Raw genomic sequence first — 24,978 nt, 5'->3', positions numbered from 1 at the left:
CTCACTTCTTTGGTCTTTCACTACTTTTGGCTGTCATTTTCATCCAAAAAAAGTGAAAGTAAAGATTCCCTTTAGCATTCACAAGTTGTCTGCAGGGCTCATGTGGAATAATATCACAGGAGACAGGCACCAATGTTGCAGGAATGGCACCGGAGGGGAATATAGCCTGCTATTTTTATACAGGGGAGTATAACTATTGACAAGGGGTTGTTGAGTAGTGGACAGCCCCTTTTAACTAACTGGTTTCCTGGCAGCCAAAGAAACAATGTATACTTTGCTTTGGGGTATGGGGGGGCATGGATATCCCTAAGGGTATGTTCCCATGTTGCACTTTTGCTGCAGGCATACATAACTTTCATGACAATGAGTGGGTTCAACTTTCTCTATTCCCCATGACGGCACCACGGAGAGAGGGGATCCGCCCTTCAGGGACAGGGAACAGTTGGTTTCCTGTCCCTGACTGTGAACTTTCAGTTTCTGCGGTACCTGGAAGATGCAGTATGAAAATCCAGAGCCAGCTAGTTCGGGGATCCGGCAGCGGGGAGGCCCCTGCCACGGCTGGTGCAGTGCCTGAGGCTGCCACCACTGAGACCGAGAGGTCTTGCAGGGTGAGCGGGGGGGAAGCGGGCTTCAGGGTTCCCAGGGGGTGCACGCGTGGGCAGCGTGCACTCTGAATATGAAGAAAGATGGCCGCTGCTCCAGAAGTAAAGCGCCGTCCGGAAGCCCCGCAGCTGAGGCGCTCCCCGGTGATGCGGCCGCAGCAGGAGGGATGGACCTGAAATGAGCGCAGGACACTGGGGGGAAAAGTGTGCAGACGCTCCCTGCTGCATGCACTGCTTGTGAATCATGGAGGACAGCAACAACCAAAGACGCAGGCTAAGGCTGGTTTCACATTAGCGTTGAAACAACGCTGCGCACTGCGTCGGTAAGCCCCGCCCCGATCCGGCTCCCTGCTCGCCCCATCCGGGATCACCGCCTACTATCGCATTTGCACGCATGCGATCGGCGCACCCTATCTTTAGCATAGGGTGCGCAGATCATGCGCTGCCAGTGTGAAAGTAGCGTGCTGCGCACTTTTGACGGTGCGCCGTGCGCGCCGAAATGCAACATGTTGCATTTTGGCGTGCACGGCGCACCGTCAAAAGTGCGCAGCACGCTACTTTCACTCTGGCAGCGCATGATCTGTGCACCCTATGCTTAAGATAGGGTGCGCCGATCGCATGCGTGCAAATGCGATAGTAGGCGGTGATCCCGGATGGGGCGGGCAGGGAGCCGGGGCGGGGCTTACCGACGCAGTGCGCAGCGTTGTTTCAACGCTAATGTGAAACCAGCCTTAGAGACACCCTTCTGCAGACAAGTGACATGGACGGTCCAGTACCACTCTACGCAGCGCTGCAGAAATTCTGGCACGACGGACAAGACACCAAAAAGCCCTTTACTAGATCCTACCCGGTACCTGCGGCTGCGTCTGATGGGTGAGTAATCTTCATGAAAGTTCACCAATGTAATTGGGGTTCCCTTCTCTACCCCCTTTTTTTTTTTTTTTCCACGAAGGAAGACATTGGAAAAGACGAAGCGCAGATGCTACCCCATGTACGACAAAGCATTACCTGAGTCCTGGGATAGGAAGCTTTGTCATTCTTGCATAGGACAAGTGCTATGCAAGGAAACCCCAGACTTTGCCTGTGAGCTGAGGTCGAAAGTGTCTCTAAGTCCCTCACACAGGGGGACAATGTTAGGAGGAGGGAAACCACCGTATACTCCCAGTCTGATTCCTCTAGCTCTGGGGGAATAGGCTCAGGTATATCAGACTCCTCATCCGTGGACGATGAAAAGGGGGGGTGTCACTGCTTTCCCTTAGACGATGTAGATACCCTGGTAAAAGTGGTGAGATCTACCATGGGGTTGATGGACCTTCTCCCTAACAAAACGGTGCAGGACATAATGTTTGGGAGGTTAGAGCACAAGATGCATAAAGTTTTTTTCCCATGTGAGGGAAAATTTTTATTTGGGGAAACACTGGACAATATGCTTCAAAAAGCAGGGGATAAAAAGAAGGGATTCCCTAATCTGGTCTGCCCTCCATCACTTAAACGATCCTTTTGGAACAAAAAATTCTTCCATAGAAAGCCCCTGAGGGAACAGAGTAGATGGGAAGATGGGAAAAGGAAGGATAGGGGGGTTCCTCTTTGAGGACTTTTTATCTCTGGAAGAATTTCCAAAGTGACGGTTTTTCCCAGGTTGGGGGGGAGATTATCCTATTTCCTTCTGGCCTGGGATAAAATCTCGAACAGCCCCTGGATACTAAATCTGGTCAGGACAGGCCTTCGGATACACTTCCATTCCCTCCCCACGACTTTGTAGTAACTCACTTGAGGTCCTCTCCACAGGAACAAATGGCCCTGGAATGCGAGGTTATGGACCTTGCGAGGAAATCCTAAACTTACGATAACTAAATGGCTATGTGAGAGTACAGAAATTCAAGATGGAATCAATAAAATCGACCATCAAAGTTCTGTTTCCAAATTGTTTCATGACTCTTCTGGATCTCGGCGATGCTTGCTATCATGTCTCCATTCACAAAGCATCCCAAAGGTTCCTCAGGCTAGCTGTTTCCATAAATGGGGAGATAAGGGAATTTCAGTACAGAGTCCTCCCCTTCGGGTTATCAATATCCCCTCGGGTGTTTACCAAATTAGTGGTAGAAATGATGGCTCATCTGAGGGAACAGGACCTTTTGATAGTCCCCTATTTGGACGGTTTGTTGAGAACAAGCGAATCGGCTCGACACTGCAGGGAGCAGCTGGACAGAGTAATGAATACCTTAGTAGATCTGGGCAGGGTTCTAAACCTAAAAAAATCAAGGCTAGAGTCAAGTACGGTGCAGGAATTCCTGGGGTTAATATTGGACTCTCGGAAACAGGAACGCCGTCTCCCAATACAGGAAAAAGGGAAGGTCGTAGACCTGGTGTCGAGCCTCACAAAACCCCTCTATGACTTTGAGGAAGGCCATGTCGCTACTGGGATCCCTTTCCGCTTGTTTACAGCAGTTCAGTGGGCACAAATCCACACCAGAGATCTCCAGTGGGACATACTAAAGAACCAGGCCACATGACTCTACCTTTAACCACTATTCGTTCCCTAAATTGGTGGAAAGGCGTCAACAACCTGTCCAAAGGGGTCTCCTGGGTAATAGAAGTGTCCCGGGTGGTTACAACTGACGCAAGCCCCACAGGATGGGGGGGGCTCACCTGGGTGACAGGATTACTCGGGGTGAGGTGAGGCAGAGAGCTCGAGGCATCCTCAAATCAGAAAGAGCTTTGGGCAGTGGGTCACGCACCTACATATTCTACAGGGTCATCATGTTCGGGTGTTTTCGAACAATCAGGAGTCAACCAGGTCCCAGACCCTAATGGACGCAACTTCCCAGACCTTTCACTTACAAATGGCGTCTTTCCCTCGTCTTTCAAACATGCCTCAATCACACCCATCCTCAAAAAGCCCTTCCTTGACCAATCCTCTGTGTCTAACTATCGCCCAATATCTCTTCTCCCTTACGCCTCAAAACTACTGGAACAGCATGTATATCTTGAACTGTCCTCCCACCTCTCCTCCTGTTCCCTCTTTGACCGGTTACAATCTGGCTTCCGACCGTATCACTCAACTGAAACTGCCCTATCTAAAGTCACTAACGACTTACTAACCGCCAAGAGCAAGCGACACTACTCTGTCCTCCTTCTCCTGGACCTGTCCTCTGCCTTCGACACCGTAGACCATTCCCTCCTGCTACAGACTCTCTCATCTCTTGGCATCACAGACCTGCATCTCATCATACCTAACAGACCGAACATTTAGTGTCTCCCTCTCACACACCACCTCCTCACCTCGCCCCCTGTCTGTCGGTGTTCCCCAAGGCTCTGTCCTAGGACCCCTACTATTCTCCATCTATACCTTCGGCTTGGGACAGCTCATAGAATCCCACGGTTTGCAGTATCACCTCTATGCCGATGACACGCAGATCTACCTATCTGGACCCGACCTCGCCTCCTTACTGACTGAAATCCCACAATGTCTGTCTGCTATCTCAGCCTTCTTCTCTGTTCGCTTTCTCAAACTGAACATGGACAAAACAGAATTCATCATCTTTCCCCCATCTCACTCTACCCCTCCACCAGTCCTATCCATCAATGTCAACGGCTGCTCTTTCCCCAGTCCCATACGCTCGGTGCCTTGGGGTGATCCTCGACTCTGTGCTCTCTTTCAAACCACATATCCAAGCCTCACCTCCTCCTGCCGCCTCAAACTCAAAAATATTTCCCGGATCCGCTCATTCCTCAACCATGAAACCACAAAAACACTAGTGCATGCTCTTATCTCCCGCCTCGACAACTGCAACCTGCAACCTCCTACTCTCTGGCCTCCCCTCTAGCACTCTGGCTCCGCTCCAGTCCATCCTACACTCTGCTGCCCGACTAATCCGCCTGTCTCCCCGCTATTCCCCAGCCTCCCCTCTATGCCAGGCCCTTCACTGGCTTCCTATCGCCCAGAGGCTCCAATTCAAAACCCTAACCATGACATACAAAGCCATCCACAACCTGTCTCCTCTATACATCTGTGACATGGTCTCTAGGTACCTACCCGCACGCAACCTTCAATCATCTCAAGATCTCCTTCTCTACTCCCCCCTTTTCTCTTATTCCCACAACCGCATACAAGACTTCTCCCGTGCTTCCCCCATACTCTGGAACTCCCTGCCGCAACACATCAGACTCTCATCAACGGAAACCTTCAAGAAGAACCTGAAGACCCACCTGTTCTGACAAGCCTACAGCCTGCAATGATCCTCGGTCTACTGAACCACAGCATGACCTGCTCTACCCTCTCCTACTGTATCCTCACCCATCCCTGTAGACTGTGAGCCCTCGCGGGCAGGGTCCCCTCTCCTTATGTACTTGTGTGTCACTTGTCTTACACATATTTACTATACTTGTCTATATTTCCCCTTTTCACATGTAAAACGCCAGGGAATAAATGGCACTATATAAATGCATAATAATAATAATATTCAGATTAGCAGAGAACAGTCTTCTGTCCCTATCCGCATTGCACATTTGGGGGGTGGAAAAATCAGAAGGCAGACTTTCTGAGCCACACTCAATTGAGACAGGGCGAATGGGTTCTGAAACAGTCCATTTTCGAGCAGATTGTGAAAATGTGGGGGGGCCTGGTAATAGATCTGTTTGCCAACTTCAACAACAGAAAGGTGGAAGCTTTTTGTCCTCTAGATCCGGGGGAGTCCTCAGGTCATAGACTCTTTCATGATTCCATTGACTCAGCCTGGCATATGCTTTTCCCCCAACAGTCCTCATTCCAGAAGGAAGGTCATGGAGAACAGGACAAGACTAATATTAATAGCCCCATTCTGGCCAAAAAAAAGTTGGTTTTCCTGGCTGAGGATGCTATCGATCACCGATCCTTGGGTTCTGGTGGAACTTCCGGACCTTCTTTCTCGGGGATCGGGGTTCTGCTTTCAGGCAGCGAACCTTCATTTAACAGTGTGGAATTTAAGGGGGTGCTGTTGAGGGAAAGAGGTTTTTCGGAATATTTGGTTTCTACACTATTAGAGTAGGAAAACTGTCACCACAAAAGCTTATGGTGGAGAAAATTCCTGTCCACCACAGGGGTAAGAGTTCAGGATGGGGTCTCAATCACTGCGGTTCTTGAAGTTTTTACAGAAGGGACTGGAATGGGGCCTGGCAGTCAGCACCTTAAAGGTACAGGTAGCAGCCCTGGGAGCACTTTATAATCGGGATATAGCCGGCGACCCGTGGGTAGCACATTTTTTTAGAGCCTGTGCAAGATCTAGAGCAAGAGTCAGTCAGAAACTACCACCTTAGAACTTAAATCTCGTCCTTTCAGCTCTAATGGGTCCTCCGTTTGAGCCTCTAGACTCGGTCCCTCAAGATCCTCTCACTCAAAACGGTTCCCCTTGTGGCCTTAACATCAGCCTGGAGGGTAAGCAACATACAGGCCTTATCTGCAGGTCCTCCCTTCACCAGAGTACTGGATGACAGGGTTAGTCTAAAACCTGACCCGGCCTACTTACCAAAGGTAGCATCTCGTTTCCATAGGTCTCAAGAGGTAATCCTTCCTTCCTTTTGCTCTTACCCTAGGAAGGAATAGGGAAGAACAAAGATTCCACACCTTAGATGTTAGATGTCTGGTTCAGTACCTAGAATCCACCCAGAGGTGGTGGAAGGTTCTCTTTTTGTGTGTTTTGAGGGGCCTAGAAAGGGACTCAAGGCTTCCAAAAGTACCCTGGCGAGGTAGATAAGAAATGCTATAGGTTTAACCTACTCATCCTGTGGAATTGTCGTCCCAGTGGGTCTGAAAGTGCATTTCACAAGAGCAATGGCAACCTACTGGGCAGAAAGGTCGGCGGTATCAATGGAACAAATCTGTAAGGCGGCCACCTGGTCATCACAGTCAACCTTTTTTAGGCACTATCGGCTGGACCTAGCCTCTTCTTCTGACTTGACCTTCGGGAGGAGTCTTCAGGCTGTGGTCCCTCCCTAAGTTACAAATCTCTGTAATTCACTCCGTGGTGCTGTCATGGGGGATAGAGAAAGGCGTAGTTACTTACCTTACCGGTAATGGGATTTCTCAGAGTCCATGACAGCACCCGTTTATTCCCTCCCATCACGTGTGTGGTGAGCATGTTTTTTTCACTTTGTAGTGTGTTTATCTTTTGATAAGCAGTACGATAATGTGTATCATTTGCTGTCATTAACCTGGAGGTCCTCCGATGCTCTGTTAGCAACTGATGCGAGGGAGAGGTACCACTCTTTATCTGTAGGTTCCCTGCCCCGGAGGTCGAATCCCCTCTCTCCGTGGTGCTGTCAAGGGCTCTGAGAAATCCCGTTACCGGTAAGTACGACTTTTACTTTGTCGCCTCATTGGGGGACACAGAACCATGGGTGTTATGTTGCTGTCCACTAGGAGGCGACACTATGCATAATCTGAAAAAGATTAACTATGGCTCCTCCTCTGCAGTATACACCCCTGGACCGCGTCAGCCTTCTCCAGTTTTTGCTTAGTGTCGCATAGGAGGCACTCCTAAAGAATTTTTTTTCTCTTTTTCACTCCGTTTTTATTTTTCCGGATGACAGATGAAGAAAAGTGGGTCTCCTGTGAGACTCACGGCATGGCTCCTTCCTCGGCCCCCTATTATGGGGTGCCCGGTTGAAGTTGAGATGGCTGTTCCCCATGTCCCTTCCCCAGTCCTGCGGGTGCTGGTTCTGAGTCGAGACCCCCCCCCTCCTTCCCCAATTCCTTTTGGTCTTGGGTTGAGGTCGAGGCGAGGAGGAAGCCCCCTGATGGTGACAGCAGCACCCTCCCTAATCCCCCTCTGGGGGAATTAGGTTGAGACGCCTCAGGTAGGGTCTGTACCATGGCAATCTGCAGCTCACAGTATCCAGGGACCCCAGCCCAGCTGCGGGCTCCTGTCGGGGCCGGGGGGGGGGGGGGGAGTGCGGGCAGGCATGGCACATACAGACACAGGGCTCCCTGCGCCCCTGTCTCTGCGGCAGCACCATAGCGCCTCAGTGGGACCCATCACAGGGCCCTGCTTCCGATTGTGGCCCCACCGCTATCCTGCTTTTCAATCCGGGGGGTCCGGTTCAGATCTGACCCCCCTCCCGGACTTCCGCGCCAGCCTGGAGCCCTTTCTGGGCATCGGTAACTAATTTAGGCCGCAGCTTTGGCCTAGCTGAGGTCGCCGCCTTCTCTCCGCCCCCCCGGCCCACCCCCGGATGACAAATATGACACTCTACAGTGTCATAGAAGGGGGCGGATCGAGACAAAGGGCGCGTTTTTACATATCTCTGTGCGCTCTCTCAGCTCTCCGCCCCCTTCTCCCTCCTCATCCCCTCGGCGGCCATTTCTGTTGCAGGCATCAGCAGCACCACGCCAGCCAGTCTCCGGGGGGCACAGGACTGTGGATCTTCAGCGCTGGACCTAGGTGCACGCTGGTGGGGTAAGATCACAGCTCGGGTTTTTTACTCGGCTGTAAATCCGGATTCCCTGTAAGGCTCTCCTATAGGTTTTTCCCTGCATAGCCACCCCTGTAGGGCCCTCTCAAAGCCAGCCCTTCCGCACTCTGTGCACTATGCCGGGCTAAAAGAGAACCAGGCAGGACTGCTTTTATGCATTCTGCACAGCCTGCAAAACCACTCTCCCCAGTGGCAGCACGTACCCGCACTTTTGAATATATTCGAATCCAGAATACTGGGTCAGAACCCCAAGAGGCTCCTACCAATGCTTCAGCGGCTGCTACCACGCCGGAATGGGCTACTCAGATGTCGCAGTCTATGACGCAGTCCATAGATAACCTAACCTCCACATTGCTCCAGGCTCTGCAGGGTCATGTCTCGGCTATGAGCGTTACCCAGCAAAGGGACAGCTCCACTCAGGGACAGGCCGTGTCTGGCTCTCCTAGACGTAAGCACACCCAAACGTCGCGTTCCTCTGCATCATCCCATAGCACACGGTCATCCCCCTCTAGGGAGAGACACCGTAGTTCCAGGTCACCTAGACCGTCCCCTACCAGAGACAGACAACGCAGATCTACACAGCGATCCCCCGACGACAGAAGGCCTTCGCCCCAGCTCGCCCACCAGGGAACGCCTCAGCAATACGCAGGATTCGCAAGGCATCTGTGACTCCGACTCAGACAACGAAACGGAGCGGTCTCTAGTCCCTTGTCCCCCCTAGCAATACAGCGCTAGTTGAGGACATAATCTCTTCCATCCATCGGGTGCTGGACATTTCCGATCCAACCCCGGAAGCCCCAGAACACAAGATTTGCTTTGAAGGTATTCTGAAACCACCTATGGTCTTCTCCAACCACCCGGAATTTCAGGCGATCCTTACTAAGCAGTTTTTGCAGCCTGAGAAATTCACCAATCGCAAATATTTGGAGGCTAGGTACCCCTTCCCACAAAAGGACACCAAGGAGTGGACAGATCTGCCCGAAGTGGACCCCCCAGTCTCTAGGCTAGCAGCACAGACCCTCCTATCACTGCCAGATAGCTCAACCCTCAGGGACGCTGCAGATCGGCAGGTAGAACGCATGGCTCGTTCAGTTTTCAAAGCGGCAGGGGCCTCCCTGGCTCCCGCGTTTGCTTCAGTATGGGCGGCCAAGGCCATTCTGGCTTGGGCCAAAAAATTGCAAACTGGCCTCCAAGCTTCAAATCCTGAGCTGTCGAACCAAGTGGTTCAAATAGCAGTGGTAGCAGATTACATGCTTTATGCAGCCCTGGATTCCGCAAGAGGTGTAGCGGGGATAGCATCAAACGCCATCACGATTCGGCGTATCCTCTGGCTGCGGGAATGGAAAGTGGATGCGGCCTCGAAGTCCCTCACGCATCTTCCGTACCTCAGTGGACGGCTTTTCGGTGAAAAGTTGGACACAATGATATCCAATGCCACTGGGGGTAAGAGTACCTCTCTCCCTCAACTAAAACCTAAACGCACGTTCAAACGGCGTAACCAAACACGTTTCCGATCCTTTCGGAATTCTTCGGGCTGGTCCGCCTCGCGTCCAGCACAAAATTGTAACCGCTCTCCACGCAGGGACAACCCACGGGCGGCGCAGAGGCCAGACAGGAACTGGCAGTCGAAAACAGGCTAGGCGAAGCCCAAAGGAGGAAAACCTCAGAATTTCTCCTCATCATGACTCACGAACTCCGGAAGACACCCCACCCGTAGGCGGACGACTTCTACTCTTTCAGCAAGTCTGGCTGCCTATTACAGAAGACAGGTGGGTCAGGGAAATAGTGTCTTCCGGATAGAAGATAGTTCACTTCCAGTCCACCGAACCGATTCTTCCTCTCTGTTCCACCAAAACCGCCAGAAAAGGCTCATGCTTTCCACCAAGCGGTTTCCTCTCCTTCGAACAGGAGACATAGTACCGGTTCCCGCGGCCGAACGTTTCCGAGGGTTCTACTCCAATCTATTCGTAGTCCCCAAGAAAGGAGGCAGCGTCCGGCCCATACTAGACCTAAAACAACTCGACAAGTATGTACGAGTTCGGCATTTTCGGATGGAGTCCCTTCGGTCCATCATTGCGTCCATGGAGCAAGGACAATATCTCGCCTCCATAGACATACAGGACACATACCTGCATATACCGATTGCTCCCGCCCATCAGAGATTTCTCAGGTTGGCAATCGACCAGGACCACTACCAGTTTGTGGCTCTCCCGTTCGGACTCGCCACGGCTCCCAGAACATTCACCAAGGTCATGGCTGCCACCATGGACGTTCTACACTCCAGAGGCGTAGTAGTCGTTCCATATCTGGACGACCTTCTCATCAAGGCTTCCACCTTCAAGGACTGCGAGGTCAGCGTCTCAATCACAATCGACACTGAGTCGCCTGGGCTGGTTAGTCAACCTACAGAAGTCATCGACTACCCCGAGTCAGTCTCTGACCTTCCTGGGGATGCTATTCGACACCTCCTGGGGTCTGGTGCTCCTTCCCAGAGACAAGGCACTGGCTCTCCGTCTAGGAGTTCGCATACTCCTCCGCAATCCCCCCCCCCCGATCTCCGGTTTGCCATGAGAGTCCTCGGCAGGATGGCAGCAGCAATGGAGGTGGTACCATTTTCTCAGTTTCACCTCAGGCCTCTTCAACTAGCCATCCTCAAGTCCTGGGACAGGAATCCTTTCTCCCTCGACAGGGAGTTCCGGCTAACATCGGCAACCAGGAGGTCCCTGCACTGGTGGCTCAAGCCAACCTCACTGGCAACGGGAAAATCCTTTCTCTCAGGTCAATGGAAGGTCCTGACCACCAACGTGAGACTGACAGGTTGGGGTGCGGTGCACCTACATCACAGGGCAAGTGGTCACCAGTGGAAGCGAACATGCCCATCAACGTCTTGGAAATTCGGGCCATCTTCCTGGCATTGAGAGCCTTTCGTCACTTACTGGCAGCCTCTCATATCCGAGTACAGTCGGACAATGCCACGGCAGGGGCATATGTGAACCACCAACGCGGGACCCGCAGTACCCAGGTGATGAGAGAAGTGGCACATATCCTCCATTGGGTGGAAGACACAAGGTTGGTACTCTCTGCGGTCCACATTCTGGGTGTGGACAACTGGGAAGCCGACTTCCTAAGCAGACAAGGAATGGACTCGGGAGAGTGGTCTCTCCATCCCGAAATCTTTCGACAGATCTGCCATCGCTGGGGGACCCCGAACGTGGACCTAATGGCATCCCATCTCAATGCCAAGGTCTCCAACTTCATGGCCAGGACACTCGATCCGCGGTCGCTCGGAGCAGATGCCCTGGTTCAGGACTGATGAGAAAATGGAAACGGTCTTAGGAGCGCAGGAAAGAGACTCCGACAAGAGATGGGGTTAAACCACAACGCGTTTCGACGGAGAATCCGTCTTCATCAGGTGATGGTTATGATAGTCACATGTTACGACAAGATGACATCATATATTCTAAAAAATAAAAAGGAAATAAAAACAACTTACATAAAAAAAGTTGTTTTTATTTCTTTTTTTTTTTTTTTTTTTATAATATTTCATCTTGTCGTAACATGTGACTGTTTTGACTGTTGTGATTGGCTGCCTCCCATTTAAATACCCCATCCCCTATGTCATTAATAAACTTCCACCTGATGAAGACGGATTCTCCGTCAAAACGCGTGGTGGTTTAACCCCATCTCTTGTCTGAGTCTCTTTCCTGCGCTCCTAAGACCATTTCGATTTTCTCATTGCTCCCATCCTCCATTGGAGGTTTTCGGCTGGAGCTGCGGTGGAGACCTGACATTTTTGTCTGCCCCTGGGTTGCTTCCTAAGCGCTCCTCTATGACCGCTTATCACTGACTCTTATTATCTGGTTCAGGACTGTACCCAGTTCCAGCTTCTGTACATCTTTCCACCTCTCCCCCCTGATATCCAGACTCGTGGGGAAGATCAAACACGAGGGAGTTCCAAAAATCCTGATCGCTCCAGACTGGCCCAGACGTACAGTGGGGCAAAAAAGTATTTAGTCAGTCAGCAATAGTGCAAGTTCCACCACTTAAAAAGATGAGAGTCGTCTGTAATTTACATCATAGGTAGACCTCAACTATGGGAGACAAACTGAGAAAAAAAAATCCAGAAAATCACATTGTCTGTTTTTTTTTCATTTTATTTGCATATTATGGTGGAAAATAAGTATTTGGTCAGAAACAAGCAATCAAGATTTCTGGCTCTCACAGACCTGTAACTTCTTCTTTAAGAGTCTCCTCTTTCCTCCACTCATTACCTGTAGTAATGGCACCTGTTTAAACTTGTTATCAGTATAAAAAGACACCTGTGCACACCCTCAAACAGTCTGATTCCAAACTCCACTATGGTGAAGACCAAAGAGCTGTCAAAGGACACCAGAAACAAAATTGAAGCCCTGCACCAGGCTGGGAAGACTGAATCTGCAATAGCCAACCAGCTTGGAGTGAAGAAATCAACTGTGGGAGCAATAATTAGAAAATGGAAGACATACAAGACCACTGATAATCTCCCTCGATCTGGTGCTCCACGCAAAATCCCACCCCGTGGGGTCAGAATGATCACAAGAACGGTGAACAAAAATCCCAGAACCACGCGGGGGGACCTAGTGAATGAACTGCAGAGAGCTGGGACCAATGTAACAAGGCCTACCATAAGTAACACACTACGCCACCATGGACTCAGATCCTGCAGTGCCAGACGTGTCCCACTGCTTAAGCCTGTACATGTCCGGGCCCGTCTGAAGTTTGCTAGAGAGCATTTGGATGATCCAGAGGAGTTTTGGGAGAATGTCCTATGGTCTGATGAAACCAAACTGGAACTGTTTAGTAGAAACACAACTTGTCGTGTTTGGAGGAAAAAGAATACTGAGTTGCATCCATCAAACGCCATACCTACTGTAAAGCATGGTGGTGGAAACATCATGCTTTGGGGCTGTTTCTCTGCAAAGGGGCCAGGACGACTGATCTGGGTACATGAAAGAATGAATGGGGCCATGTATCGTGAGATTTTGAGTGCAAACCTCCTTCCATCAGCAAGGGCATTGAAGATGAAACGTGGCTGGGTCTTTCAACATGACAATGATCCAAAGCACACCGCCAGGGCAACGAAGGAGTGGCTTCGTAAGAAGCATTTCAAGGTCCTGGAGTGGCCTAGCCAGTCTCCAGATCTCAACCCTATAGAAAACCTTTGGAGGGAGTTGAAAGTCCGTGTTGCCAAGCGAAAAGCCAAAAACATCACTGCTCTAGAGGAGATCTGCATGGAGGAATGGGCCAACATACCAACAACAGTGTGTGGCAACCTTGTGAAGACTTGACCTCTGTCATTGCCAACAAAGGATATATCACAAAGTATTGAGATGAAATTTTGTTTCTGACCAAATACTTATTTTCCACCATAATATGCAAATAAAATGAAAAAAAAACAGACAATGTGATTTTCTGGATTTTTTTTTTCTCAGTTTGTCTCCCATAGTTGAGGTCTACCTATGATGTAAATTACAGACGCCTCTCATCTTTTTAAGTGGTGGAACTTGCACTATTGCTGACTGACTAAATACTTTTTTGCCCCACTGTACATGGTACGCCGACGTCGTACAACTTACAGCAGACGTCCCCTGGCGTCTCCCCGACCGTCCCGATCTTCTGTCACAAGGCCCGTTCTACCACCAGAACTCAGGGGCTCTCAATTTGACGGCGTGGCCCTTGAGACCTGGGTTCTAACCCAGGCAGGACTTTCAACGGACGTCATTAGAACCATGATCAGGGCACGGAAGCCAGCCTCCGCCAAGATTTATTACCGTACCTGGAGAGCTTTCTTCACCTGGTGCGAATCTCGCGGCCAGATTCCACTCCCTTATTCGCTCCCAAAAGTCCTTGGCTTTCTCCAATCGGGCCTGGATGCCAGGCTATCCCTGGGCTCGCTTAAGAGCCAGGTGACAGCGCTCTGTGCTTTTTCAGAGGTGCATCGCTAACAAGCCGCAAGTAAGGACCTTTCTCCAGGGGGTTTCCCGATTGGTTCCCCCCTACAGACGTCCACTGGAAACGTGGGACCTCAACCTGGTCCTGACAGCATTGCAGGCACCACCTTTCAAACCCCTTAAGGAAGTCCCACTCCGCATTCTATCACAGAAGGTGGTTTTTCTGGTGGCAATCACCTCGCTTCGCAGGGTGTCTGAATTGTCAGCACTCTCCTGCAGACGGCCCTTCCTAGCCTTTCACCAGGACAAGGTGGTTCTCCGTAGAGTCCCATCCTTCCTTCCGAAGGTTGTGTCCAACTTCCACCTCAATGAGGAAATTTCACTGCCATCTCTTTGCCCAGTTCCGGTTCATAGAGTGGAGAAGGGTCTGCATACGCTTGACCTCGTCAGGGCATTGCGTATATACGTGTCTAGGACTGCACCCTTCCGGAAGTCTGATTCCCTTTTCCTTCTTCCGGAAGGCGTTCGCAAGGGTCTGCCGGCTTCCAAAGCTACCCTTGCCAGGTGGATCAAGTCCACCATTCAAGAGGCTTACCGCCTTAACAATTCTCTTCCGGCCGGTATCACGGCACACTCTACACGGGCGGTAGGGGCCTCCTGGGCCATTCGGCACCAGGCTTCGGTACAACAGGTGTGTAAGGCAGCCACTTGGACTAGCTTACACACGTTTACGAAGCACTACAGAGTTCATACCTAGTACTCAGAGGATACGAGCCTGGGTAGACGGGTTCTGCAGGCGGCAGTGCCACAAGTTTAGGGACCTGTCTGCACAATATTCGTCCATTGCTTCCCACCCAGGGACTGCTTTAGGACGTCCCATGGTTCTGTGTCCCCCAATGAGGCGACAGAGTAAAGGAGATTTTTGTGTACTCACCGTAAAATCTCTTTCTCTTAGCCTCTAATTGGGGGACACAGCTCCCACCCTGTTGCCCTTACGGGCCGTTGTTACAGTTGAGCTCTCATATTGTTCTTTGAGCTCGTACATGGTGGCCTTATTACAGGCATGGTTATGTTATTTCTGTTAACTTTCTCCTAATGCTTTTGCACAAAACTGGAGAAGGCTGACGCCGTCCAGGGGTGTACACTGCAGAGGAGGAGCCATAGTTAATCTTTTTCAGATTATGCATAGTGTCGCCTCCTAGTGGACAGCAGCATAACACCCATGATTCTGTGTCCCCCAATTAGAGGCTAAGAGAGATTTTACGGTGAGTACACAAAAATCTCCTATTTTTTTCTCTATTGATCTACAGGGTGAATATTGCCCTGTAACTCGCAGCAGTAAATACAATGTGAAAAATGCATTTTAAACTGCCATCTGCAGCGGAAATTGATGATCTGCAGGGCTGGTCAACTTTCCGCTGTAGACTTTTTTTTGCAGCATTTGCATGAGATTTCTTAAAATCTGACAACTCTGCTACTCTGAAACACTGCAGATTTTAAAATAATAAAATGGAAAATCTACTACATTTTTCACTATGAGAAAAAGCCCACATAGTTTTTGTTAGCGGCATCTACATTCTCCATGTTATTGTAGAAGTCCACACAACTTTTAGGCAAGTGGCTGCTGTGATGGTCCAGGAGAGCCACTGATTTAGTTGTTTTCTATTTAACTATTGATACAGTGGCTTTATACTGCTACAACATGGCTTGCATGATAATTGTGTGTATACATGCACATTTCCGTACTCATTTGCAGTGTATCTTGTGCAGGTTACACATGTTCAAGGCTTTGGAAAAGTCACAGGGAAAAACCAAGTGACTGCAACAAAAGCAGATGGCAGCACACAAGTTATCAACACTAAGAACATCCTTATTGCGACGGGATCCGAGGTTACTCCCTTTCCAGGAATTGAGGTATTGCATTGTTATAATGCAGATCTGATAAAGTATTTAATGCTTTTTTTTTTTACACATTAGTAATCTAGTTGTCACGTTACAGATTGATGAAGAGACCGTAGTATCCTCCACTGGTGCATTATCCCTGAAGAAAGTGCCAGAGAAGATGGTGGTCATTGGTGGTGGAGTAATTGGTGTTGAATTGGTAAGATGACACACACATATTGACTCTTACAATTTGGTAACAAGTATCATTAAAGAGGTTGTCCACTACTAAGAGAACCCCCTTCTCTGTCTGACTGTATGCCCTGTTAAAATTCCAGCGGTGTCCACGCTCGCGTACTAGGTGCTAACACGGGCTTGTTTTTGTCACTTGAACCCTGCACCCAATCAGCGCTGGTGTCGGTCTCCTCCTTCCTGGAACAGCATCGGCATGGGAGGGGAGTATAGGTGTCCTTATTTTAACAGGCAAACTTTCAGAGTGAGAAATGGTTGTCTTAATAGTGGACAACCTCTTTAAAGTTTAGCACAGACTGAAACTATTACAAAGAAACTTTGTAAAATCCAAACTACTGTTGCAGGTCACGTTTGCCTATCGTGCAGTACTGCAGAATGATGTAATTATTCTAATGTACAATTACCTCTACCTGATATTTTTGGCTAATCATCTTTTTCAGGGATCTGTGTGGCAGCGATTGGGAGCAGATGTTACAGCAGTTGAATTTTTGGGACATGTTGGTGGAATAGGAATTGACATGGAAATCTCCAAAAACTTCCAAAGGATTCTACAAAAGCAGGGTCTCAAATTCAAGCTGAACACAAAGGTCACTGGTGCGACTAGAAGAGCAGATGGGAAAATTGATGTTTTGTAAGTGTGGCATGCTTCCTATAACATGCCATCCCTGGCACTATGTAATGTGATATTAAACAGGAATGTTCATAATGGAGAGAGATTGAGGGATGTGTGTGATGCACAGCGTGAAGGAGGGATTGGCTTATGCAATGAAATGCAGGGGGAAAGCTGGTCCTTTTATTTCTGCTCTATAACAAAACCTCATTCTCATTTCTGTTAACAGCATTGAAGCAGCAGCTGGTGGGAAGGCCGAAGTAATAACCTGCGATGTTTTGCTTGTGTGCATTGGTCGTCGTCCCTTCACACAAAACCTTGGCGTACAAGAGCTTGGAATTGATCTAGATAACAGGGGGAGGATCCCAATCAACAGTAGATTCCAGACAAAAATCCCAAAGTAAGGAAAACATTATTTTTAGTTCCGTTATTCAATTACTTCCATGCAGTGGACACTGTGCATAGAAAATATTGCTAGCAGCCGGATGCGGGTTCTAGGATTGTGTTATATCCAGCTGTTCTTTGAGGCTATATAGAAATCACGGCTTTGATTGCTAGCTTATATGGTTTGCATCTGAAACATATGATTCCGGTAAATAATGGAACTGAAAATTAGTAGAGAATGGGGCCAGGTTTCTGCACATCACTTTAACACAATCAGCTGTGTGCAGAATTAAAACCAAAAAGACTAGAAGGTTTGATTGGAACACCTCTCTTAGTCTGCTGGTTTCTGAGTTTCAGCTGTAACTTTGAGCACATGTCACTGGGTCAAAAATGTCCAGTTTTTGCTTTTGTTGTACTGCCCTGTGAGCAGCGCCACTGAGATTACCAAAGATTATAGAAATTCAGGGGGGCAGTGGAAATAAAGGGGCAAAAACTCGCCACTTAAGACAGTCATGGGTGCTCTTTTTAAATCTTACTATTCTATAACACAATCATGAGCTTAGTGTCTACTGATTGGAACCCCAAGCTTAGCTTGTTTTGAGCTATCTCTCAGTTCTTTCTTTCTACTTTGCACAGCATATATGCAATTGGTGATGTCGTAGCTGGACCAATGTTGGCCCATAAAGCTGAAGATGAAGGTATAATTTGTGTTGAAGGCATGGCCGGTGGAGCAGTCCACATTGACTACAACTGTGTGCCATCGGTGATCTATACTCACCCTGAGGTGGCTTGGGTTGGAAAATCAGAAGAGCAGTTAAAAGAAGAGGTATTGCTGTATTTACATAAAATTAGTCTTTAAGATTTCACGTTTTTCGACTTGTTCTCTGCTTTAAAAAGACTGTTTTCCCATTAGAAATTCTGACTTGTTACATTAGAGGCAGCAAAAGCATATAAAGGTTAAAGGGAATCAGAAAGGCTATCTACCTGCAGATGTAGGGTTAATCGGCAGGTAAATGGCGTTAAAATCATGTTCGCCTGCTTTACTAGAGCAGTGGCTACTGGGAGACAAACTTGTGCCCTCCCTGCAGCTATTCGCTTCCAGTCATGACGTGCTGTAATCCCTCCCCGGTGCATTGACAACCTGTTTTGTATACATAAATGCAGAGCAGACTGTCGGTCACTACACGGTGAGTACACTAACTTTCACCGTTCCCTGCCCAGCATAACAGGATTTTATCCTCTTTACCTGCAGATAAATGGAACTTCTGTATATCACAGGTTCTCTTTAATTTCCTCTTTCAAAGCTGCAGGGAAGGTAACTTCACAAGGTATCCTCCACAGATCATATACAGTGGGTACAGAAAGTATTCAGACCCCTTTAAATTTTTCACTCTTTGTTTCATTGCAGCCATTTGGTGAATTCAAAAAAGTTTAACTTTTTTTCTCATTAATGTATACTCTGCACTCCATCTTGACTGAAAAAAACAAAAATGTAGAAATGTTTTTTGTTTTTTTTTTCAAATTTATTAAAAAAGAAAAACTGAAATATCACATGGTCATGAGTATTCAGACCCTTTGCTCAGTATGTATTGAATAGAAGCACCCTTTTGAGCTAGTACAGCCATGAGTCTTCTTGGAAATGATGCAACAAGTTTTTCACACCTGGATTTGGGGATCCTCTGCCATTCTTCCTTGCAGATCCTCTCCACTTCCGTCAGGTTGGATGGTGAACGCTGATGGAAAGCCATTTTCTGGTCTTTCCAGAGATGCTCAACTGTGTTTAGGTCAGGGCTGTGGCTGGGCCAGTCAAGAATAGTCAGAGTTGTTCTGAAGCCACTCCTTTGTCATTTTAGCTGAGTGCTTAGGGTAATTGTCTTGTTGCAAGGTGAACCTTTGGCCAAGTCTGAGGACCAGAGCACTCTGGAAGAGACTTTCATCCCACTGTTGGGATTGTATTGGGCAGGTGATGAGCAGTGCCTGGTTTTCTCCACACATACCACTTAGAATTATCACCAAAAAGTTCTATGTTTATCTCATGAGACCAGAGAATCTTATTTCTCATAGTCTGGGAGTCCTTCATGTGTTTTTCAGAAAACTCTATGCAGGCTTGCATATGTCTTGCACTGAGAAGAGGCTTCCCTTGGGCCACTCTGCCGTAAAGGCCCGACTGGTGGAGGGCTGCAGTGATAGTTGACTTTGTGGAACTTTCTCCCATCTCCCTACTGCATCTGTGGAGCTCGGTCACAGTGATTTTGGGGTTATCCTTTACCTCTCTCATCAAGGCTTTTCTCCCATGATTGCTCAGTTTGGATGGACGGCCAGGTCTAGGAAGACTCCTGATGGTCCCAAACTTCTTCCATTTAAGGATTATGGAGGCCACTTTGCTCTTAGGAACCTTGAGTACTGCAGAAATGCTTTTGTAATCTTGGCCAGATGTGTGCCTTGCCACAAGTCTGTCTCTGAGCTCTTTAAGCCATTTACTTTGTCCTCATGATTCTCATTTGGTCTGACATGCACTGTGAGCTGTGAGGTCTTGTATAGACGGGTGTCTTTCCAAATCAAGTCTTTCCAAATCAAGTCCTAACAGTTTAGTTAAACACAGCTGGACTCCAGTGAAGGAGCAGAACCATCTCAAGGAGGATCACAAGGAAATGGACAGCATGTGACTTAAATATGCGTGTCTGAGCAAAGGGTCTGAATACTTATGACCATGTGATATTTGTTTTTCCAGGTCACCACCTGACAGCACATTGGAGGACGTCCTTCTCATCCGTAGTGGGACAGGAAACCACGAGAGTTTAAAAGGATCCTCCCCTTCCCATCCCTCAGTGTTTTTCCTGTCCCACTGCGGATGGGAACGACGAGAGAGGATCCGGGCCGTTCCATGCAGATGGTCAGGATCGGGGGGGCTCAGCCTCACCCTTCCTACCTGATAAGATCTGCGTCTGAAACCCGATGTAGGGTCCCTCAGCTTCTCCGGTGTAGCGCTGCTCCCGGACGCAGGGTCGCTTCCCCCTGACGGGGGCTCTCGACCCTGGACGCCACCACCGCAGACCGCCACTGGGGTTCCAGAGCCCGCAAGCGGTCCATCTACAACAGACTACCGCCGGGTGACGCCGTTGTGTCCGGAGGGCGGGAGCGCGCTGTAGCAGGCGCTCATCAGCCGCCCGCCCCACCGGAGGACAGGCCAGAGGCCGGGGGCACGTCATTTCCGGCGCGCGAGTCACGGGCGCGTCACTGCCGACCGGACGCAGTACTTCCGGCCGCGCCGCTGTCAGGACACCTCAGGCAGTGACCACCCGGTACTGAGCACACCGCGGCGGCATCGTCCCATCAGGAGAAGGGCAGGCGTCCGGAGATTGGAACGGCAGCGACAATAGAGGCGGTATGCAGCTCTGCTCCACAAGGCAGGTGGCAGGGGGAGCCCGTCACCACTCACATGTATGTGTCTCCTCAGCAGTCAGCGACTTCCATCACCACCAGCATGGAGGACCAGGCAAAGACGGAAGCAGGAGCAGAGTGCCAGGGTCACGTGAGTAACCTCTGAAGAGGTCACTGGAGGGCCCCGTAAGAATAAACCCCATAGAACCCGTATTTTATATGTTCTAGGGGGGAACCTCTACCTCTGAGAAAAAGGAGACTAAACGGAAGGATAAGAAGTGTCCGGTCTGCTCTAAAAAGCTAAAGGACACGTGGCAGAAGACCCTTTGTGACGCATGTACAAAGCGTATAATGGGGGAGGAGCAGGCTACGTTTATGTCTAATATGAGAGCAATAATTAGGGAGGAAGTGCAGGCCTCGGTATCCGGCCTAGCCACCTCCCAGGCCCCGCAGGCGAACCCCCAGCCATCCAGGAAAAGACAGAGGGAGTCTGATACGTCATCGGAAGGCATTCTGTCCGACTCTGACGCAGAGGAAGAGGAGACTAGAGAACACCCAGAAAGGGGGAGAAAATACTTGTTTTCGTCTGGGGATACGGACGACGAACTATTGGGAGCGGTGCGGCAGACTATGCAGATTGAGGAACCCCCTCCTTCCCTCTCAATACAGGACGAAATGTTTGGGGGATTACGCTCCCAGACTTCGATGGTCTTCCCAGTAAACACCCACATACGGGCAATGATACTGGAGGAGTGGGAGGAGGCAGAGAAGAGATTAACTATTCCCAGGGACTTTAGGTCGCGTCTACCATTCGACCCTGAGGAGGTTAAAATCTGGGAAGAGATCCCTAAAATTGATATTCCAGTAGCTAAAGTATCAAAGAAAACGGCAATTCCGTTTGAGGATTCCTCAAGCTTGAAGGAACCCCTAGATCGGAAGGCAGACGGGCTCTTAAATAGGGCCTGGGAAAGCTCAGCAGCGGTCATAAAGACAAATATAGCCACGACATCGGTAGCACGCTCCATGCATCTGTGGATAGATGACCTAGAGGAGCATCTGTCAGACAGAACCCCGAGGGAAACAATCCTAAAATCACTCCCCTTGCTTAAGTTGGCTACGGGATTCTTGGCCGACACCTCAGCAGAATCAGTTAGGTTCTCGGCCAGAAGCCAGACCCTGTCCAACACAGCCAGAAGAGCTATCTGGTTGAAGAATTGGACAGGCAACATGCAGTCAAAAAATAAACTCTGCTCAATTCCTTTCTCGGGAGGCAGGGTCTTCGGGCCCGTGCTCGACGACATTTTAGAGAAAGCGTCGGATGAAAAAAAGGGTTTCCCTGAGGAGAAACGTAAAAGATACCAGCCCTTTCGTAGGCCCCGTTACAACCAGAGAGCGGACTACAGGGGGAAAGGTAAAACGGGTAGATGGAGCTACCCCAAAGGAGGCGAAGGTAGAAATAGGAATAGAGATAACATCTTTTCCGGCCCAGGGTCCAGCTCCCGGAGGAAATGACGCCACCAGAGTAGGGGGGCGATTACTCAAGTTCCCGGGAGAGTGGCAAAAGGTCACCTCCAGCCCCTGGGTATTACAAGTCATCTCAAAGGGGTACAAAATAGAATTCAGCTCCCTACCCCCGAACAGGTTTCTGGTTACCAGTTCACGCCTCAGTGCAGCTTCCCCAATGTGGTTGGACATCCAAGATCTAGACATGGAAGCAATTACTCCGGTCCCCGCCCAGGAGGAAGGCAGAGGACACTACTCGAGTCTCTTTGCAATAAAAAAACCCTCGGGGGAAACCCGAACAATAATAAACCTAAAACCTCTGAACAAATGGGTGTCTTACAGGTGCTTCAAAATGGAATCTATAAGATCCATGATTCCCCTTCTGGGAAGGGATGTGGTAATGTGCACTTTGGATCTAAAAAACGCATATTATCATGTCCCTATCCACCCGGATCACCAGAGATACCTCAGGTTTGCGGTCGAAAAAGATGGCACAATATACCACTATCAGTTTCATTGCCTGCCCTTCGGCCTAGCATCGGCCCCGAGGGTCTTTACAAAAGTAATAATAGAGGTGGTGGCCTACCTAAGGGCCCGAAATTTCACGGTGGTCCCATACTTAGACGACTTCCTATTTATAGCCGATTCAGCAGCCCAGCTCAGGATCGACTGTCAATCCTCAATCTCCACGCTGCAGAGTTTAGGATGGATAATAAATTGGGCAAAATCAGATCTCATACCCAAACCCAGAGTAAAATTCCTGGGGGTCATGTTAGACTCAGAAAAAAGGATGCCGTATCTACCAGCCGAGAAACAGACTTCAATGCCGAAGAAAATTTGTCAGTTCTCGAGAAATCAGGTATCGGTCAGAGATGCAATGAGGATCCTGGGGCTGATGACTTCTTGCATTTCCTGTGTCAGATGGAGTCAGTTCCACTCCCGCGACCTCCAACACGCAATTCTAACATCCTGGGACAGAAGGCAGACTTCTCTGGACAGGAAGATACGGTTAACCCTCCGAGCCAGAAGATCGCTTCTATGGTGGACCATTCCGAGAAACCTAAAAAGGGGTGTCTCATGGGTCCAGTCCCTGGAGGTTGTAGTGACGGACGCAAGTCTATTCGGCTGGGGCGGACACGTCGCAGGAAAGTATTACCAGGGGCAATGGAGTCCAGAGGACAGCAGAAGATCCTCCAACGTCAGAGAACTACATGCGGTCTGGAAGGTGCTGCTTGTCGCCAGGCCCCACGTGAGAAACAAACACGTCAAACTCCTGTCAGACAACACCACAACAGTAGCCTTTCTCCGCCATCAAGGCGGACCAAGACATCCCACACTTCAGGCCTTAGCAGATCAGATTTTCGGATGGGCAGAGAGGGAAGTCCTCTCAATCTCGGCCGTACATCTGGAGGGCTCTCGGAACCAGATCGCAGACTTCCTCAGCAGGAGAAGGGTAACAGCAACGGACTGGGAGCTCAACGACGATGTGTTCAGCAGCCTGTGCGCTCGTTGGGGACAACCAGCGGTAGACCTGTTCGCGGACAAAGAACGCAAAGCTTACGACCTTCTACTCCCTGAACCCCCTGGGAAATCCGGCAGGAATAGATGCCCTATCACAGTCTTGGAGCAGGGGTCTGTTGTATGCCTTCCCGCCCCTAGCCCTCGTTCCACGGGTCCTCAGAAAAATCTGCGAGGACAGAGCCAGCGTTATATTGATAGTTCCCTACTGGCCAAGAAGAAGCTGGTTTCCCCTACTCAGGAAGCTAGCGGGCGAGGAACCCATTTTTCTACCAAGAAGGGAAAGACCTCCTCCATCAGGGTCCGGTCCTCCATCAAAAACCGGAAGCTTTCCAGTTGTCAGCCTGGATCCTGAGCGGCAGGTCCTAAGGGCAAGAGGTCTATCGGACGAAGTCATTTCTACTCTACAAGCAAGTAGAAAGCCCGTGACCGCGGCAATATATAATAAAATCTGGAAAAAATTCTGCAGCTTTTGTGGGGAGGAGACAGTCTGAACTGACCAGCCTGACATCCCGAAAATACTCGACTTCTTACAGGAAGGGTTCAGGAAAGGCCTTAGACCCAGTACTCTGAGAGTACAAATATCAGCCTTGAGTGTATTCTATGACACAGCCCTATCATCACACCCATGGGTAGCCCGGTTCTCGAGAGCGGTGCAAAGGCTTAAACCCCTAATTAGGAACAGCATACCACCTTGGGACCTTAACCTAGTCCTCAATACGCTTTGCAAACGGCCATATCAGATAGGGACGGAGATAAATATTCGTAATCTCTCTCTTAAAACAGCCTTCTTAGTGGCAGTTACCTCAGCCAAGAGGTTAGGAGAACTGCAGGCCTTATCAACCCAGGAGCCCTACTTACAGGTGTTCAGTGACCGGTTAGTGTTAAGACTTGACCCGGCCTTCCTACCCAAAGTCGTCTCAAACTCCAACATGAATCAGGAAGTAGTACTTCCTTCCAGTCTCCCAAAAATAGCAGGGAAAAAAGCTACCATAGCTTGGACGTAAAGGAAACTGTGCTCACGTACCTGGATGCAACCAGACCCTGGAGACAGGATAGTAATCTTTTTGTCCAGTTTAGAGGTCCTAATAAAGGGAAAAAAGCATCAAAATCGACAATAGCAAGGTGGATTAGGTCCACTATTAGCATAGCCTACAAATCACAGGGTCAAAATCCCCAGGGAACCTTAGAGCCCACTCAACCAGGGCCATGGCCGCTTCATGGGCAGAAAGGGGGGGGCGCCTCGGCAGAGCAGATTTGCAGGGCAGCATCTTGGTCTAGTCTTAGTACTTTCTCCAAACATTATAAACTAGACATAGCATCCACACAGCTGGCATTTGGGAGAAAGGTACTCCATGCAGTAGTCCCGCCCTAGGACCAATATTCTTTGGTACTACTCCAATGTGCTGTCAGGTGGTGACCTGGAAAACGGTAATTAGACCTACCGGTAATTGTGTTTCCAGGAATC

The 24,978-nt window shown here is 49.4% G+C and overlaps 1 protein-coding gene across 1 annotated transcript in view; it reads left to right on the top strand.

Moving 5' to 3' along the window:
• DLD (dihydrolipoamide dehydrogenase) overlaps positions 1-24,978 on the top strand; it is a 37,388-nt gene that overhangs the window by 10,176 nt on the left and 2,234 nt on the right. The window contains exons 7-11 of the mRNA XM_073573547.1: positions 15,752-15,895; positions 15,981-16,082; positions 16,555-16,745; positions 16,954-17,124; positions 17,745-17,934. Coding sequence (XP_073429648.1) covers positions 15,752-15,895; positions 15,981-16,082; positions 16,555-16,745; positions 16,954-17,124; positions 17,745-17,934 — 798 coding nt within the window. The remainder of the gene's footprint in view (positions 1-15,751; positions 15,896-15,980; positions 16,083-16,554; positions 16,746-16,953; positions 17,125-17,744; positions 17,935-24,978) is intronic.

The sequence above is a fragment of the Dendrobates tinctorius genome, unplaced genomic scaffold (genome assembly GCF_039654945.1).
Source record: "Dendrobates tinctorius isolate UK_male_01 unplaced genomic scaffold, ASM3965494v1 ptg000035l, whole genome shotgun sequence".
NCBI lineage: Eukaryota > Metazoa > Chordata > Amphibia > Anura > Dendrobatidae > Dendrobates > Dendrobates tinctorius.
The sequence above is the reverse complement of the archived record's forward strand: the minus strand, read 5'-3'. Positions and strand labels throughout refer to the sequence as shown.